Source organism: Lates calcarifer, linkage group LG7_1 (assembly GCF_001640805.2).
Source record: "Lates calcarifer isolate ASB-BC8 linkage group LG7_1, TLL_Latcal_v3, whole genome shotgun sequence".
NCBI classification, from domain to species: Eukaryota; Metazoa; Chordata; class Actinopteri; family Centropomidae; genus Lates; species Lates calcarifer.
Genome location: NC_066839.1, coordinates 19,607,544 through 19,626,990, shown reverse-complemented (window position 1 = coordinate 19,626,990; position 19,447 = coordinate 19,607,544). Strand labels below are relative to the sequence as shown.

General features: G+C 41.3%; 2 protein-coding genes across 2 annotated transcripts in view; one reads left to right on the top strand and one right to left on the bottom strand.

Annotated features, from left to right (window-relative positions):
- Window positions 1–19,447, bottom strand: part of slc5a6a (solute carrier family 5 member 6a) — a 558,624-nt gene that overhangs the window by 512,665 nt on the left and 26,512 nt on the right. The gene's annotated exons all lie outside the window — the stretch shown is intronic.
- tnfrsf21 (tumor necrosis factor receptor superfamily, member 21) overlaps window positions 1–19,447 on the top strand; it is a 41,771-nt gene that overhangs the window by 4,249 nt on the left and 18,075 nt on the right. Inside the window, exons 2-3 of the mRNA XM_018703431.2 lie at window positions 6,721–7,432; window positions 11,007–11,585. Of these exons, the coding sequence (XP_018558947.1) occupies window positions 6,721–7,432; window positions 11,007–11,585 (1,291 nt within the window). The remainder of the gene's footprint in view (window positions 1–6,720; window positions 7,433–11,006; window positions 11,586–19,447) is intronic.

Here is a 19,447-nt window from a genome sequence, read left to right as displayed (position 1 = left end):
GGTTATTTTCTCAGACTTGACAAAGCCTCCTCCAAAGTGGATGTGTAAATTTAGTGGAGTGCCTCTATGTTGCAGTTCTTGTAATGACCAGTAGATGCCAGTTTCACAGAAACACAGTTTGTATTAAAAGCAACTTCCAATAGACATTTGGAGCATATTTGGGACAAATGTGTACAAATGTGTTTAATGTGATTTTATAAGTAATAGTTGAGTCATGTCAGCTTGATTGCTGGTTGCTGTTTGGTCATCCCACCTCAGCTCTTCAGTGGTAAGTGCTAAAACTGAATCCATAATGTCCTTCACAAACGTATGTGTAATGTCACGTGTGTTTTTGTGCAATCTACAACAATGCCACAGTCATGAGACACAAGGCATCAATAATGACGGTGATGCTGAAAAGTTTTTCTCTCCACAAAGAGGTGAGAAACAGCCATTCACTGCTACATTAATACACTATCACTCCTCTGTTTCACAAACACACACATTCGTAGTCAAAACAAACACCACCTGATGAGTTATGTGTGCAGCCATGCCAATCACATGCAAAAAAATATGTGCAGCTGACTGACGGTTTATGCTCACATGCAAAAACAAGGAAGTTGAAAGAGGTTCAGGTTTAGCCGTCTGTGGCCCTAAAAAAAGATTTGACCTATCAGTGGTACATCTGCTCCACAGCCTACTAGCAGACTGGGTGTGTCTCTAGACTAGCCTGCTAGCTGCTGCTGGAGGTAGAATTACAGGGTGTTTTACTCAGAGTCACAGAGTTGAGAGGGGGTTGTTGAGGTGTTATGTATGTGTGTGTGTGTGTTATGGGTGGGTGTGCGCAACAACAGGAACCTGCTCTGAAAGGATACATTCTGACCAACAGCAAATAATGTCACATTTGTCACAGTGATGGAGTGGGCCACATTTTATCCATTTGAAGAATGGATCAAAATGAAAGCAGCAGAGGCCAAGATATCCTGCCTTTTATACTGTGTCCAGGCCAAATGGTGTGAACTTGGCATTACACATCACTGACAGGTGAACAGTAGAGTAGCAGTGACAAGGAGTGCAGTGCATACAGAGCTGAACACACCAGATAGGAAGTGATATTGCCCCAGCACCCTGTCTGGCTCTGTGATTGGCTGGCTGGGCAGCACACCAAGAAGATGATATAGTTTATGGGGAGTGCGGCAAGATACAGAGACAAAGTTGGCATAGTAAGAGGAAAGCTGGCAGCACTAAAACTGAAATTGATTCATGCATTGCTGATCTGAAGAGGTGGCTGTGTAGAGGCTCCAGACAGTGTCTGTCTTCAATGTGTGTGTGTGCATGTGTGTATATTTGTGTGTGTGTGAGCAGGAATGTACTGACACAGTGCCAGTGCTGCACTTTGTTTCCTCTTCTGCTCTTTGCGTCTTTGATAGCATTTTATTTTCCTAATGGCAAACAGGAAATGCAGTGACATAAAACAGGTGGTTTGTATCTGATTGGAAGGGAAGGCACATCCACTGAAAGACACACACACACACACACACACACACACACACACACACACACACTGACCAATTGTGAACATCTGTTTTGCTATCATTAGCTGTCATTAGCTTACTACACTCTTTTACTGACATGCTGAATAGAAGCCGTTGCGGTAATTATCTTCATCGGCTTTAGAACCGTAGATGCAGACAGAGCCAGGTGATCTGAGGTCAGTCTGCTCCCCGTCAAGCATTATCACAAGCTGAGAGGAGGATGTGTGGATGTGTGTCGCTCACCTCCCTTTTGCTGGTTTATAATGTTCTATGAGCTATCTCACATGAAGGCTTGGGGCAGACAGCTCTTTATTTACTGTAAAACATTACCAGACTGACATAAATCATAATGACATATAAACACTGCAAAGTAACAGTTAATGGGTGTGACTCCAACACAGACAAGGCACTGTAAAGAAAATAACTGATTAATAATTAAACATCTAAGAGAGTGTGTGTAGAAATATAAAGTGGGTTTCTTGGTAACTGTAGCTAACCTGCTGGCATTATAATAGAGGTCTTGCTCGTCAATATGTAACTTTAATCTTCATTCACACTCCATGGTTAAATTAGAATTAAAGAGAACAGGCATTGGTGTAACTCAGTCCACTTTAATGACCGCCTCAAGTGTAGGACAAGAACACTCTACACAAAACATAGTACATTACCTCACTACTTCACATCTTAACCATCGCTAACCTTAGAGGCAAGGTGCACAATATTATGCAGTTCCTGCTCCAAATTAAGAAACAAAATATAATACATATAGCACTTCATTAAATTATACCAATTCTCTAAATAAACGATGAGGTAATCTACAAAATAAATCTTCACAAAAATAAATCTCATTTTACAATTGTAATCACTGCTATCAGTCATTAGCATGTAATCTGTCTGAACAACATTTGACACTGGGAAGACCAATTTTGGAAAGTGGAAGCTAGTTAGCCTTGAATGCTAACTTTAGCACTGATTTCTGCTAGACTTTACTTGAATGTTCAAAATCTGCAGAGTCATCAGTGGAGTGTTCCAGCCTCAGCACTCAGTAATGTTACTCTGGTTACTCTACCATATGGAATAATATTGGAAGATGTTTTTTGAGAAATACTGCTCTGGCAGTAATGTAATTGAGTAATGTAGCATCATTCCCTCTGTATATTAATGTTGTATTTCATGAAAGGGTAATCATTTCTTCTTGTGTTAGTGTGGTTTTATTTTAAATGAGGTGGCTTGCATCTGCTGTGATACACTGCACGAAACGCTGACACGTTAACAGTCCCTACTAATATATTGTCAGACACTAATGGTTATGTTGACAAAAGCAGATGCATGTTTCAGGCTTGAGAATGATCCACAGAGCTATCATTTTGTTTACCCAAAAACATTTTTCTTCACTCTTAGCAGCAGCCTGGTATTTTTTAATGAGCCTGCTTCTCCAGACAAAACAAAATCAGCGCCATGGGTATCGGCATGAAAAGTGCGAGCGTCTCACACTGAACCATCAGCAAAGTTCCTGTTTAATACCAGCATACCTTCCCTTCCACAGCCTCACATTAAACAGTGAGCGATACACCTCAATTATGGTAATGTTCAGGGCATAAAATCCTACAAACAAGCAGAAAGAGCCACAGGGGGACCATCCATTGTCCCATAACAAACAGAATGTTCCCATTTATTACTGCGTCCACTTCCTACCAACGTTTTTACTTTGAACATTGATGAGTGAATGAATGCATTGATGTTACTGACGCAGCTGAGTTATGAACAGCATGAGAACACACACTGATGTTTATGGATGAGGTTCTGGGAATGAAAACAAAGAGCTGAACGGGTGGTGTAGCGAATGGAGTGGTAGAAGAATAGACAGCTTTATCCTGCTTATTATTAGTACTAATCATGAAATGAGTTTGTCTTCTTTTGACTGTTAGGAGGGAAATTTACTTTTGTGTCACACTATCCTTCCTTCATGTCACTGATCCCTGTTTTTCTCTCCAAACGTGACCTTATATGTGCGCCAAGTTTATGACCAATCCAGTCTCTCCACTTGCTTGGGAAATTTGATGTTCTGGTACTACGTCGGTATGACCCTGACTGCCTGCCTTTTGTTCAGTGGAAGATTTGGATCATGGATGACAAACATTCATGTGCGTCATCAGCAAAACCCCACCCCCCCCATTGCATCAATTTAAACCCACCAGCTCTGCTTGTTCCACACACACACACACACACACAAATTGCTAATCTCTGTTCACATTTGTCTGACTACACACAGTTGGCAGGGAAGAACACAATTAAACACACATTTTTGGACACAGATGCCTTGGCCCCATCCTTGTCTGTGTTTCTCTTGTACCTTCTGTCACTATTTGTCTCACGTCACAACACATCCGTGGGTGATTCTATATCAAGTTATTAGTTCTCCAGGCATTACTGATGTTGTCTGACTGAAATGGCTCGCATGTCTGTGGACATGTCTCGGGGATTAGACTCACTGTATTTTTGGCTTTCAAGATGGCCACCGTGTCAGATCGGACAATCATAGAGCTATAAATTCTTGCTGTGACTTGGCTGAGAGACACAGCAAACTACACAGGAGATTGGGGTGGGGGTGCTGGGGTCCAACTTTACTGTTCTGCTTGCTATGTATGTAAACCTGCAGCCCCATAGCCAGTGAAAACGTTCTTAGATGGGCATCTGACTTTCCTGGGCAGCCCCCCTCACTGTTTGCTATTGTGGAGTTGAAAAACCATAGCAAACCTCATCTGCGACAGCATAAAAATGGCAGTTAGGAACAAACAAAAAAGTACACTGACAACAGCAGAGCTGCTACTTATGACAAAACCACACACAAGTGTTGCTGTTGGTTGGAAGCTGGATTTAAATTCTGTCTGGGGTGTAAAAAAATACAAATACAACTCAGCCAGCTGGAGGTGTGGTTGCTGCGCCACTCATACTTCTTACAGCTCTGCCTGAGTGAGGTCTCATTGTGGAAACTCCTCAGGACCAGCTGTGTCTTAATGACTTTCCGTCACACTTTGCCACTTTGACACTAATTATTAATCAGTCTAAAGTAATTATCAAAAAGGAAGAATAAAGGACTGGAAACTAGTGCTCAGTCTGAAAATTTGCCATAGTAACTAATAAAGTGCTGTTAGCCCTCTAGCATTATTGGAGACAGTCCTCCACCAGTCAGGCTGCCTGACACTATTACTCTGACATGACTCACTCTGTGTGTGTGTATGTGTGTGTGTGTGACTGTAGACATGCGTGGCTTATTCCCCTAAACCCAGTGAGCTGTTGGCTTCCCAGCAGAGGTGAGAGGGGATTCTGAAGAAAAAAAAAAGAAATCTGACATCATGTGGGTGTATTAAAATCTTAGTTGTGGTTGTAAAGTGAGTGCATACTGTTGGGCACTTAACTTAAGAGGGGCAGGATGAGTCAGGGGAGTGTGTAAATGAAATGATGTTGGATTAAATGGGTTTTTAAACGACAAATTTTCCCACAAATCTCATCGAAGCAGCTTCACACATTGGCAGCTAGAGCTGCATTGAAAATTGGACTTTCCAGATTCCATGTAACCTCACAGACGGCACACTCATATCTGCCTGCCTGGCTGTGTCAGGCTTGCTAACTGCTGGTCAGGAAACAGTTTTGGATTTGATGATTTCCTGCTTTAGTTTTGTGTGTCCTAATTTGAGACCCGATGAGTCTATAAACCCAACATCAAAAATTCATTTGAGTGAACAGGAGTCTCAATTAGGTTGCAAAAGGGCACTGTTGGGCCTTGTGTCTGTTACTCTGTCCAGCCAGCTGTCCATCTGTCTGTCCATCCATCTGTCCAGCCTCTTTGATCAAAACCAAGATACAGTACCATAACAGCTACTGCTATTATCTGTGCTATTGACTGTTTCTCTAGCAGCACCCTTTGGCTAAATTCACCTTTTCTACGTGTGTTCTTAAGGTATTATACAGGATAATTAACAGCTAGTTTGTCTTGATATTTGCTGTGGATACTCACACTCCCCAGAGGATAAACCTTTATGACTTTGGTCATGTTTTGGCCTTTAGGCATATCAACACATGAACTAAGCAGTCTTGCCCCCTAATGGTAGAGCAGAGGAACTCCCTAAATTTGTAATTTTGTGATCTGTTTTTCATCCTTGAATGAAGGCTCTTAAGACAATGGCAGACAACGGATAACCAATTAATTACATATTGGATCTATTAGTGCAAAACACCATATAGATTAATGAATATAAGTCATTTTTGTCAAATGACTATTGAATTGGGCTACTTTAACTCCTACTCCAGACTGACTAATGGCAGACCAGACCTTGTAAATCTGTTTTAAAAGAAATAAAATACTCAAAATACTACATGCAGGCTTGTGTCTCAAATATGGAGGACCACAAACACCACAGAAATAGTAATAAAGCAAAGTAATCAAGGTACTTCCCACTTACATCGAACGTAAACTAGCCAAGGGATGTAACAAGCTCTTGGTTAGAGCTAGCTATTTTTTCCAACGCTGTCTAGCTTATGTGCTTGGTCATTTTACCAGCACAAGGCCCAAAGTGTCATGGAAAGACTAAAAGGAGAAGCTTAATGACTGAGCGAATCAAGCTAATAGGAAAACAGCAGTAAAACAGAAATGCAAATGGAAGGAAGTTGTCCTTTTAAATGCCTGATCAAAATCTATATTTCTAAATTCAGTTTGCGAATCCAGTTATTTATTCTCTGCATTTTCAGATAGATTTTAAAATTCCATTATTTATCTATGAATTCATACATGTATTTTAAAATGATTTACGAATTGACTATTTAATGTTATTTTAAGTCCTTTTGTAATATAAACTATTTATTGATGGATTCATATTTCATTTATAAATTCTTTTTGTAATTCCTATTTTTATTGCCTATTAAAATGCCATATAATAAATTACTTTTTAATTTAGACTATTTATTTACAGATTAATATATTAATTTGTAAACCAATATATGACTACCTATTTTTATTGTACAATTAGTTATTAATTAATAATGTACTTTATTACTAATTCTATGACACTTGTGGTCCTCCATAATTAACAGCACTTATAAAACTGTTAAACCTATTTGTCAGGCTTCAATCTTCTAAAAATCCTGCCTAATATAAAATTATTGACATTTCTGGTATTTTTCCTCTTACATTCTCTTCTTCACTCAGCTCTTATATACACTGGTGGTTGACATCTCAGCCCGGGTTTTGACCACAACCAGCCCGGCTGACCAGCCCGTGCTCTCTCCCCGTCACTATCAGCACACCGACCCCGATTCAGGCACCCAGCTGGTCTGCGACAAGTGCCCAGCAGGCACCTACGTGTCTGCCCACTGCTCCCCTACAGCTGTGAGGGAGTGCAGCCCGTGTTCCGAAGGCACCTTCACACGGGGCGAGAACGGCGTCCAGCAATGTCATCGCTGTCGGCCTCCGTGTCCTGCAGGCTTTATTGAGAAAGCACCCTGCACGGCCACCCAGGACCGCATTTGCACTTGCCCACCCAACAGCTTCTTGTCTGTGGATAGTGGCACAGAGTGTAAGCCCCACTCACTGTGCCCTCGTGGGACGAGGGTGAAAAAGCGGGGCAGTGAAACGGAGGACGTGCTCTGTAAACCCTGCACCAAGGGGACTTTTTCAGATGTGGAATCGAGCGCGGTGAAGTGCCGAACCCACACGGACTGCCAGACCAAGGGGCTGGTGCTGCTCACACCAGGGACTAGAGAGACAGATAATGTCTGTGGACCACCTCCTACAGCCCTGTCCTCCTCTTCATCCTCATCTGCCTCTACAACTACCCCTCTGGGGCCTGCATGGGCTGTGCTTGTACAGGAGCCCCTAACTTCTTCTCCATTATCATCACTGACTGAACCTGCACAGAAAGGTGAGAGCAGGGACCCTGTTTCTTTGCTATTTCACATGAAGTGTGTGAAGTTACTCCTGATGCTTTGTTGAAATGGGCTAGCCCCTGAAATGGGATGAATTAAGCTAAACAAGCAATAGAACTAGACTTAGCCTGAGTATGAATGTTTTTTCCTCAGTTCATTTCAGTGGCAACCTCATGGTTCAGCATTTTGGGAAACAAGGCTTATTCCCTTATTTTCCAAGTGTATATGAGAAGATTTCACTATGAGATGAATCTTCAGACAGTGTTATTAACATCAGACATGAGGTCTGATTGTTAAGTATAACACTGTCAGGGTCAGGAGGTGATTAGCCTAGCTTAGGTAAAAGAGTGGAACAGCTATCCATGCTCTCTTTCTAGCTCAATAGTGAACCTATATTTCTAAAGCTCACTAATTAATTGTTTTATCTGTACACAAACAGAAATGTTAATGCAGCATTATTACATCAATGACACATATTATTTTCCTGTGGGAATGCCCAAAGTGAAGGACATCCGTAGGCATGGAAATAAAGTGGTGGCAGCTCTGTAGCTCAGGAATGCTACTATTTGTGGTCAGGAGGAGTTATGGGTATTTCTGTCTTCCTCTGCGACCCTCCTTTTCCCCTCCTCCCTTCCAGAATGTGACGAATACCTTTCCCTTTTGTCTTCCACCCTTCTGCCCTCCTCCCTCCCTCATCAACTCTCTTACTGTTTTTTATGTCACTCTTGCCTCAGTCAGTCATTTCTCAGAGTCAACCATCCATAGCCGGCGTACCCCTCCTACCCTCACTGACACCTATAATACTGTCACTGCTGTTTGTGCTGGCATGGGGATCGATGGCTTCTCAGCCAGTTAATTTGACCCCATCTGTTCAGTGAGAGGGAACGTGGGGGTGGGTGAATGGGGCCGTTACATACTCATGGCTGTTGTTTTTCACCTGTTGTTAACTGTCAGTGGAGACAGGGGAGGACTTTGTCCTGGACGGAATAGGAGTGAAGAATGAGCTGTACTGTGTATACAAAAGTGTCTTAACACAATAGTTACAGCAGTGGTAAAGACCAAACTGTATTCTCTATAGTTCACTGACGTGTTTCACTGCATGTAAAGAGCCTTTGAAATTACAACACAAATCTCCCTAGAAACCACAGATGTCCAGCAGAGAATTTGTTGTGAATATATGGGTCTAAGGAAAAGGAGATACCAGTACCTGGAGAATAGTGACAGCACCATGTCAGCAAATACACATTTATCATGGCAGAAGGTTAAGAAACTAGTGCACTGTTTTTAGCAAAGACAGACAATAAGCTTTATACTCCATCAAAGGTGATTTGCTGCAAACTACACTGATTATATTGACAAAAGTGCAGGTAGAATGTTTTAAAAATCAAATTCCGTCTGCTCATATATTCACTATATAGTGATTTTTAAATCTAGGCTAAGTGCGTTTCAACACAGTATAGTTCTACAGCCATGCTAGCCGCTCTGCGAGGCTGGCCTAAATCATGCTAACATACTAACATGCTCACAATGACAACATTAATATACAGATTTGATCTTTTCCTCATTTTAGTTAACGTGTTAGAACGCTAACATTTGCTAATAAGTATGAAACACAAACTACAGCTGAGGCTCCCAGAAGTATCTCAGACCAAGGACCTGGGGATATGGATCTGTTGGGCCAGAAGTTAGCACTGTCCATATGCAACTCTACTCCACTGTGCTGTCCATGTCCCAAAAAAATGTAAAATTTAAATTCATATTCACCAAGTTATGGTCTCTCTCATATTGTTTAAGATATTCAGATAAAGACATTTAAAGACGTCTTGATGGCAGTCTAAACGTGAGCCTTAATTTGGGGATTAGACCTGTACCTGTGTACCTGTCTGCTGACATGAGGATCAGAGGGATTAACACACATCCTGGTGACAATCCCAAAAACATGCAGCGGACCATTTATGATCTAATGTCATTATACAACACCAGTCCCATTAGGAGCAGTGCACAGGCACACAGCCACATCAATAATCAATAGAGGTAAATGACATACTAATATTGATTGCCTATTCCCATGACTGAAAAACATTATATCTGCTGATGTTTTTGTCAAACAGGACAGTCCTAAGTGCTCTTTTCCCATTCCAAGAGATTACATTGATTTATTTAGCTTTAAATCATCATCTAATTTGACCAATTCCTTCTCATTTCTATTTTTTTTTTTTTAATTATTCCTTCAGTTGGAGCCTGAGTCTGATTAGATTTGCCTTTGCTTAAATTTAGTTGCTGAGTAGACTGTGGGGTGAGCAATTCAGAGCTGTTTTGCTGTGAGATTTGGAGGTAGAGCACAGCTGGAGCAGAACATGGTAGGAGGAGAAACAGATGAATGTGTTTTGCATTTAAGGGAATACACCACGTTTTCATAGATTATTAATCTGTGGAGTGATGTAAACATACTGTAGTCACCCAAAAAGCTTATCACAAATTTACATATATTACATTTGGGCCATGTTGAAATTGATATTAATTTAAATTTACAGTTTAGAAGTTTTTTCAGCTTGTAGTATGTTTTAATTAGGTAGAGACAGTGAAGAGTGACAGGAAATGCAGGGGGAAGAGAGGGGGATGACATGCACCAACAGGCCTAGACTGGATTCGAACACAAGCACAGTAAAGCCTAGGTAAATGGTCCAAATTGTGGCATCTTGTATCTTTAGTCATCCAGAAACTGCACGCCACTCCCCTTTTTCACTACTTTGGAGATGGTCTCTGATGCTCACCTACAGAGTAGTATTCCCCATTCAGGTTTATGAACTTTCTCATTCACTTGAATCGGTAAAACTCTTATCCTTTTACGGTCTTCTGGCTGCCTAACTTAATTGGTGAGCAGAATTCCTTTCTGTATTCAAAAACTGCTTGAGGACTAACCTCCTCCAAGATCAACAAATCTTTTTCGAGCAATAAGGCACAGGTGGGATTTTGGACTGAGTGTGGATGCACTTATTCTCAGTGGTCTCCTCTTGATCTACCAAGGCTTTGATGAAAAACATGAAAACCATGTCTCATATTTTTGAGGTTGAGCTCTGCAGCCATCAGTGCCTCTGCATGTTTCTTTTTTTCCAATTGATATTGTCACCTAAGTCTTGCTCTTTGGCCATGACATTGTCTGTTACTTTGCCAATAGAATAGTTGTAAATGCAATGTGAATGTTAGATGTCCTGCAAAAATCTAGTATTGGACTGACTCCAGTTTGGACAGTGCTGCCCACCTAAGGATGAAGGAAGTCAGCAAGAGAAGCAGATGAGTGAGAGCAGAAGGGGGTTATTCCTTCTTCTGTTTATGTGCCAGATTGCTCGCATGGATTAAAGTGTTAGGATTCCCTCCTGTGATGCCTTCTGTTTTCATTGTCTGAGTTAAGCAAATCTCTCGAGTGAGTGAATTTAATTCCTGCTCTCTCTCTCTGTCTCTCTGTTGTTTCTCATCTTTTACTTCTTTACTCTCTTGTTCTTTGTTCTCTCTTCTTCTTGCTTTGTTCTATCTTTGTCTCCATCGATCCCTGTGTCTTTCTTATCACAGGCATCTACAGCCAGTCAGCGGCAATTCAGCTGAAGGGAAGCCCAAGTGGGGAAGACCACCGTGCAGAGGGGCTGCTCCTTAGCCACCCTGGCAGTCCCACCCCAGTCAACCGTGATCCCCCAAGGACTCCACCACCCCCAGCTCGCAAGCAACCAGTGGATCGTGAGCAACAGCAGGGGCAACCCAATTCTGAGCCTGTGCCTGGGCCCAACAGGCAGGCAATGGAGGGTGCAGAGGTAGTCAGAGTTGGGATCAGTTTAAGCAAGGTTGCTGAGCAGGAGAATGGAGGTGGTGGAGGTGGGATCTCCAGCTACTACAGGCCAACTCGCAGGGGGTCCCCAAGGCCGAGTACTCATAATCACTTTGACATTAATGAACACCTGCCCTGGATGATTGTGCTACTGCTCCTGCTGGTTTTGGTGGTAATTGTGGTGTGTAGTGTGAAGCGGAGCTCTCGGGTGCTGAAGAAGGGTCCAATGCAGGATCCCAGCAGCATCATGGAGAAGGCAATTCAGAAGAAACCATCTGCGCCTCCAACACAGGTCAAAGAGAAGTGGATCTACTATTCCAACGGACAGGGTGAGTTTTTTTATTTGATTTCACAAAGAATGGTTCTAAAAAAAGCAACAAAGAATGTTTTATTGAGGCTTTAATCCACCAGCCTCCGAACAATTTAAATGCTCCATGTTGTAGATTCTAAAAGTCTTTGAAACTCTTGAAAGTCTTTGATGATGGAAGTGGAAAGTGCTGTTCAAAACATTTGTCCAAAATCTAGGTAGATAGTACTGCGGTGGTTCCCATCCATACAAAAAACATACAACACAAGTGGAAGGTATTTACTTTTTTGAGCTGGTAATTCTAGACAAGAAGAGTGGCCTTTTTTGAGTGGGGGATTGGGTGGCATGCTTTACATATTGTTTTAAAGATAGTGGGTAGCAGTGGTCCTAACCCTGGGACACAGAGAAACAGGCTGAAAGCAGTGACACAGAGACTGCAGAAGTTTTCGAAAGAATTGTTTATGTACAGATACTTACAGTACACCATCACAGAAATACTGGACAAACAGGACCATACTCCCCAAAAAAACTCATTATGAGGTTTTGAACTTCTAAAATATCCATGATCAATCCCCTACAACTTGCCATTGAAGATTACATACAGTATCTGACATCATGTTAATAACACTGCCAGTGGCATTGTTGCATCAGCAATATGCAAAACTGTGAAATGCCCTCAGAGTCTTATATGTCTTATCACAGCTTTGCCACACTGTTCTATCTGGTAGCTCTGTATGCCCTACATCTGCAACATGGGAGGACATGGACTCTTCGCCGTGCACTGGATGTCCCATTCTGGTGTAATAACATGCGTCAGTTCTGCTCCTGAGCAGCATAGAACCATCTGTTGATGTGATCGCTCCACTGTGGGTATCTGATCCAATCAATTCTGCCCCACAGCACATGGTGTAGAGGACAGTGGTTACACAAGCAAGGATATGACCCCGCTGTACTACCACCCTGCTGTCACCATCCTCCCCCAACACACACTCAGGTTGCAGTGCTGCTCTCAGTTCTCCAATTTCATCTCCTTATCTCCTTCTTTTCTTGTTCTCTTGTTGACCACCTTTTTCTCAGTCTCTTCTTTTGTCACTTCTTCCGACCTTAATTTTGCTAATTTCCTCGTTTGCTCTTCACTCTTCACTTCCATTTCTCTTTCATGCACTGTATCTTCTTTTTAACTCCTCTTGTCTCCTTCCTCTTAAAATCTATAAACCTCCCAATTTGTTTGCTTTTTATATGTCTTCATCAGATCTCTCCCTTTCTCTCTTAAAGTTCATCTCATTCTTGTTTTCTTCTTCTCTGATGTTTAATTTTGGAGTTACTATGTGTTCTCATTTTTCTCTCCTTTTTTTCCATCCCTCATTTTTCTTCTTTGTGCTTTGTGTCAGCTCTCTTGCTCTGTTACCACTCTGTTACCCCCTTCCAACTTCTTTTTGCTTCTGTCTGTTGACACTGCAGCTATCAACAAGTAGAGAACATTTTGCCCCACAGCTGAGCTCTCAGTTTCACAGTGAAAGAGAGAAAGAGACCCAAACTCAGGGGACACCTCCTGCCTGAGTCTCCACTTTGAAACCATGTGTGTGTGTGTAAGTGTGTGTGTGCTATGATAAAGCTGAGCCACCCGCCACCCTCTCTCTGCTCCCTCAGTGACTGACCACAGAGAACTGGAATAATCTGGTTTTAGCTGCATCAGGGTTGTTGTTTGGTTGGCAAGGCACATTAGTGGGTCAATCAGATCTCTTACACGGTGACAAAAAGATATATAGAGAAGGAAATGAAGAGAGAGAGTGAGATAGGGCAGGAGTTTGTGTGTGAGTATGTGTGCGTACGAGTGTGTGGGGGGTGGTGGTGGTGGTGTTGTACTGTTGCTGCCTAACCATGCCAGGGTTTCCCTGCCATTACCTAGCAGCCCTTGTTAGCCCAGATACTTAGGTACGCAGGATGCCTGACAAAGAGAGATGTAGTCAGCGACAAGTACATTGTAAATAACTTTGAGAATAGATTAAAGATCAAGTACATGAACTGTATGCTGTTATGCAAAATATCAACTAGGTTTGCATCAATGCTTATTGCAGTTAAACTGATTTCACATGCCTAATCAAGAGGCCAATTTTACTTAAGGTCTGTGTAAAGCAAATTCAGAGATTTGTCTCTAGCACAATATTAGTTTATTATTAGTGTGATATCAATATAATCAGTAAACATCAGTAATGTGACTGTGTCAATGGTGCCACTTGTTTCCTTGAGTCCTTGAAAGACAGTCAGGCCATTTGATCAACAAAAAATGAAAAATATAACTTCTCCACATTCCAAATCAATAAGAAATTGTCCTCAGGCTCTGAATTTGACTCTGGCTCTGGTGGCTCAAACATGAATGGAATAGGTTGCTAACAGGATGCTAATAGGGTGCTAGCTGTCACTGTACTGCACCATCAGAGTGAGCAAGGTTTTGGCGCCTTCACCGAACACGCCCCCAGTCTCTCAGAGCAGAGAGTGCTCCTCATTTTGTCATGATTTTGAAACCTAATTTTATATATTTACAGATTTTTTTAATCATTCAAATTTAGCTGGGTGGTTAATAACACATTTTGCTGTGGTGTCACTGACTCACTGACTCTAATTTCTATTTCTTATATTAACAGTGGATCAAATGTAATGTGAAAGATGGGGGTGAACCCACAGAGAATTATCATCCAACTGCAGCTCCTCTCAGTTCTTATGGATCAATTTATCATCTTATAGCTCATTGTTTTGGTTTTATGGCCTACACCTTTACTATTTAAATTCACTCTCACTTATCTCATCAGCCTCTTTTCCAGCAGCAGGCAGCTATTTTCAGCGAAAAAGCTGATATGTCAGCTGTGTGCCCTGACATCCAGCACCCACCAAATAGCAAATAGTAGATGGACCAAGTTAGCAACTAGCTGGCGAAAGAGTGAAGCAAGGCATCGGTGGAGAGCTGAAGGCACAATTTAAGTTGAATGTTAACAGTGATCTTAGTCTGCTGGATTTGAAAATAGGTAATTGCTTTCTAAAGTTTGGCACAACAACTTTATATGTTGATACCATGACAGTGTTGTGTTTACAGGTTGTTCCACTGCCCTCAAGTGGCCAAAAAAAAGAAAAAAAAAGAATTATGTTTAACTGTGCTTCAGTGTTGTTTTGCTGTAATCCAAATGTGTCACCAATCAACTTAATTTTTTTTAGAAAATGGCTATACTTTAAAGCAGTGCAACTAACCACAGTAATCAAATCATTAGTGAGAAAACTGGCAGCAACAACCTGTGCCCTGCAGATTAGATGTCATAGGACACCTGGATTGTGTTACACACCAGGTGCGCACAAATCTCTACAGGCTTTTAAACTGGACAGAACAGGTATTTGTCATTGTCTTGCAGAACTCTATATATCTGTTACAAAAACTATTTATATAAGTGTTTTATTAACTATCTCTACAGTTAAGGTGTGGTTAGGTAGCAAGCAGTTTCTCATTTATAGTAATTGATACAAATGTCTTCCTCTTTCTTATGCACATAAGTTAATTGATGTTATTAACAGTTATTGCTGCTTTTACTAGGCTTCTCATGTATGCAAGGAGTGACAATTTTAGCAGCACAATAGCATCATGCCCACCACCCAACACTCCAGGTGAGAAAACACGTTTGGCGAGAGAGAAAACTTACATGCAGTCCCCTCAAGAACTTGAATGCACAGTGTTTCCCCCAACAATGTGCATTATATGATCTGCTGAAAGAATGTTTATAATGATGCTTGTGTTTATCACCAATGCCTTGTACTGTGCCACTGCCAGAAATGTGAAACATAACTAGTTGAAATTAGATGTTTAGATGTATGTGTGTGTGTGTGTGTGTGTGTGTGTGTGTTGTGTGCATGTGTGCATGTGTGTTCTCCTGATTGGGTGAGTAATCCTGTGCCCATGTGTATGCATTTACATGGAGATGTACGTATGCACATGCAACCCAAACAGCCATTTTACACTGCTATTTACTCTCTGGAACATAAAACAAAACAGCTTCTTAATCCTTCCAAGGTGCGTGGCTGGCTCCCCTTGAAGGTTGTAATGCCCCTTTACTAGAGCAGTTAAAACACTTGGGCAATAAAGGAAAAAAGAAAGGGAAATGTCAAAGCACAGATCGCACACATACAGTACTTGGCATTTGCTCAGAGGCGGTCAGGAAGTGGTGAAAACTGCTACTCCTTCACGGCAGGACTAAATGGGGCTTTCCAGGGCCATGGGCCAGATTTTTATTGCACAGGATCTGAAAGACTTATTTGTTTATCTGAAATGAGGGTGCAGAAGTCAAATTAAATACAAGGGAATCACAAAAATGTTTTATAAAGGTTAGCTTGAGGCTACAATAAGCTGACCTTGCTGTTGTACCCATCTTTGCCCTAAATTTTTGTACAACAACAACAACATCTATGAATTTTCGTTTGTACAGCCAAGTGTGACACCACAAATGCATTCAGGTGCGCGCCCTTATAATTACTTATTCATCTTATCAAGACTACAAAGACACACAAGAAATACAAAATTGTTGAAGAGAGGTCAAAGAGGCATTGAGATGCATCCTAGAGGAGGCTTGGATAACTTTTTGTGCTCGCTTTTGCATGTGGCCAGATTTCAACCCTTTTGGCTTTAGAGGTGTTCGTCTTGAGCATTCTGAAGCCTTGATGGACCGTGCTGGTGATTTTACTTTTTTCAGTCTGTTAACCAAATTGGATAAGCCAATAGCTAAGTGCATTAGAGAGACAATGAAAAGTGATCTGGGAAATCCACTTTGAGTAACAGATCCATGAGTTTAAAGGCTTATCAGATGCCAGAACACCACACAAAGGTTTGTAATACTCACAGACAACTCTGGAAAGTTATCAAGCTGACAAATTTTTTATCTTGTTATCTCAGATTTTAGACCGAGATTTAATGTCTCATTAAAATGCAATAATGCGCGAAAGGTCAACAAACGGCAATGATGTATAAAACACCCAAAACACCCAGCCTATTGCTGACACATCATGATACAGCATTGTCCTATTAGCCAGCATTCATGCATGTAATGCTCCAGTAAAGCAGCAGTATTATCTCATTCCCGTCCAGGATCAGCACTTCCAAGCTGGCATATCTTGACTACTTGATCATAGCGTTTGGTGTGGCCAATGATACGCATCAAATAATGCAACTTTTCAACATACTTACGACAATGGCCAGCAGCAATCTGTAACTAAAGCAATATAGACAAAAAATAGGACAACAAAATGAGCTTGCCTGATCTAGTAAAAGTATTAAAATGTCTGCAAGTTGATTTTGATTTGATGAAAACCACTGGCAGCCTTGAAGGTAGTAAATCAATCCTAAATCTTTGGAAAATGTTCAGCAATAATGTAGAGTGCATGCATTGCAGTTAATGGTCATAAACGTGGAAAAACACCATTAGAGTCCTTTAAGAGCACATCAGACAGAGGCAGGTTGCGCTTCGTGTGGTCACCGCCATGTTATTTACAACATATATTTCCAAAGTAAGATGCAGATTGTAGAGGAAAACATGAAGGAAAACAACATTCTACCTGCCCACCATCCTCTCTCGTTAAACATCCACACCGCTAATAATGCCAAGTTCCACATCCAAGCCCAGCAGGGAGCCACGTGTTAGAATATACTGTGCTGTGTGGTACCAGGGTGGGCTGGGGTAGCCTGCTCTCAGTTCAGCCTGGGATTGATTGTGAAGAGCAGAGCTTGGGGGGGGTGTTGTTGCCTGGTTGGAGGTACACAGCGCCTGTTGCGCTCCCGCACACATAGCACCAATTTAACATTGTGTGTTTCTAAATTGGAATGAACCTGAGAGTACTATGTGATGTGATTAACAGAATGGTATTTGTAAAGATGCTGACGCACACAGCACCCTGCTTCACATCATGTTACACACAATAACACAGTACAGAGGTGAGACCATCTGTTGGATTCAGAGGATTTTTTTTCCTCACGTAACCATTTTTCGTGTTTAATTTGAGCAAAACCTCACTGTACCTTAAATAAGAATCAAGACTGTCATGGATAATGCACAGATATTAAAAGGTTCTATTATGGCCAACCACAGTTTTCCATTTGATGTGTTGGAAAGGCTAAAAAGATCTCAGCCATGAATTCAGTTATCTCTGATACCATCCCCATGCATACTTATTGTAGTTTGCCATGCCTCCTCTCCTGGGGCAGAAACTTTTTGTTATCCCGATGCAACTGTGCAAGACTGGCTATAGTTCAGTTAGCTGTGATAGAGAAAGTGACAGATGTGTGTCTTACATGTGGATTTTTATAGTCACGCTTGCTTTTTGTTGTTGGTTGTTGGTTCTTGTTGTCATTGCACTTGAGATCTCTATTTAAAATGATGAAAAAAGATTCTCACATTTGAGAAGCCGGAACTGGCAAACAGAACATGTCAACAGAAAGCTATCGGATAGCTTGAAAATACAATTTTGTTCAGGCATTCACAGTATCTCTGGTGAACCCCTGACTTTTGCCCCATACTTTGGTTAAGATATCCCATCAGCTTCAGCTCTGTGTTTAGTGCTAATTATTTGAATGTTAGCAGAGTAACTAAACCTTAGAATGTTAACATTTTTACAACTAGCATTTTTAGCTTTAAGGAGCTACGTGTAAGTTTGGCTGTTGCTACATAGTTGTTAGCATAAACAGCTGTTTGCATACCAGTTTAGAAGAAATGCATCAAACTCTATGTATTTACTCACAAACAGCTGTCTCCAACAGTGGAAAACAACGGCAATGTTTTGCTTCTAGTTCTATCACTTTTTCCTTCTACTGAAATTAGCATGCTAATATTTCTCCTTATGAAGAGCTAAATGTTACCATAATATGAAATACTGAACACTGAATGATTCGGGATATTAAAAGCCCACACAGCCTCACACAAACATTTCAGATTCTGAACTACCACGATCATTTCTATAGAGCGCTGACCTTCTTTACTTGGTGTTTTCAAAAGGAAGAATTTGCTGATTAAAAATTTTAACCCCCTAAACTTTTTATTACTACTTTACAACATAAGTGGAAGATAGCTGATGGAAGATACTTTGACAAAGTAATTAGTGTCACAACAGAAGTCATTATTGCCTGCATCACCAAAAAGGATGAGTCATTTTCAACACATAAGTCTTGGATGGGACATGACACTTTAGTGTTAATTCCAACACCACAAATGTCAACAAAAACTGTCTCATTATTTGCTGTAATACATGCAAAAATGACACTCGCCTGCCATGATGCACCCTCAGGATAGCACAGTTTGTCCCTGCTAGGCAGCTATGTTGTAATTCATATGACAGCTTGACATGTCAGTTTTCTATAAATACCAGCAACTAACAGCAAGTAGCTGTTGTTTGACATTTCAATTTTTGATGGTTTTTACGAGCTTACAAGTCTACATATAATGTAGGGATGAGTGCACACACTCTAATACACACAAGCTCTTGATGCAACTACTTCCCTTGCAAACATAAACACATCTGCAGGCTGACATACTGAGTCATCACGAGACTTATATAGGTCATTCAAACGTGGCCAGCTACCAATGGCAGTGAGGCGTGCAGAGCAGGAGGATTTCTCTTCTGCCTCTCTCTGTTATGGCCAGCGAGGTGGATGAGAGTCGACAAGCTCCCGGCCCAGAAGGCTGGCACGCGAGGTCCTGGGTCCCTCTAGGATTCACGCAAGTTTATTAATCTTTAGCAGGAGTAGGGGCACACGCATGTGTGTGTGTGTGTGTGTGTGTGTGTTTTTCTTTACCTTTGAATTTTAAACCATTTTAGAGTAAGAACACTTTGCAAAATGAGGTCAAACAAAGCTGGTTT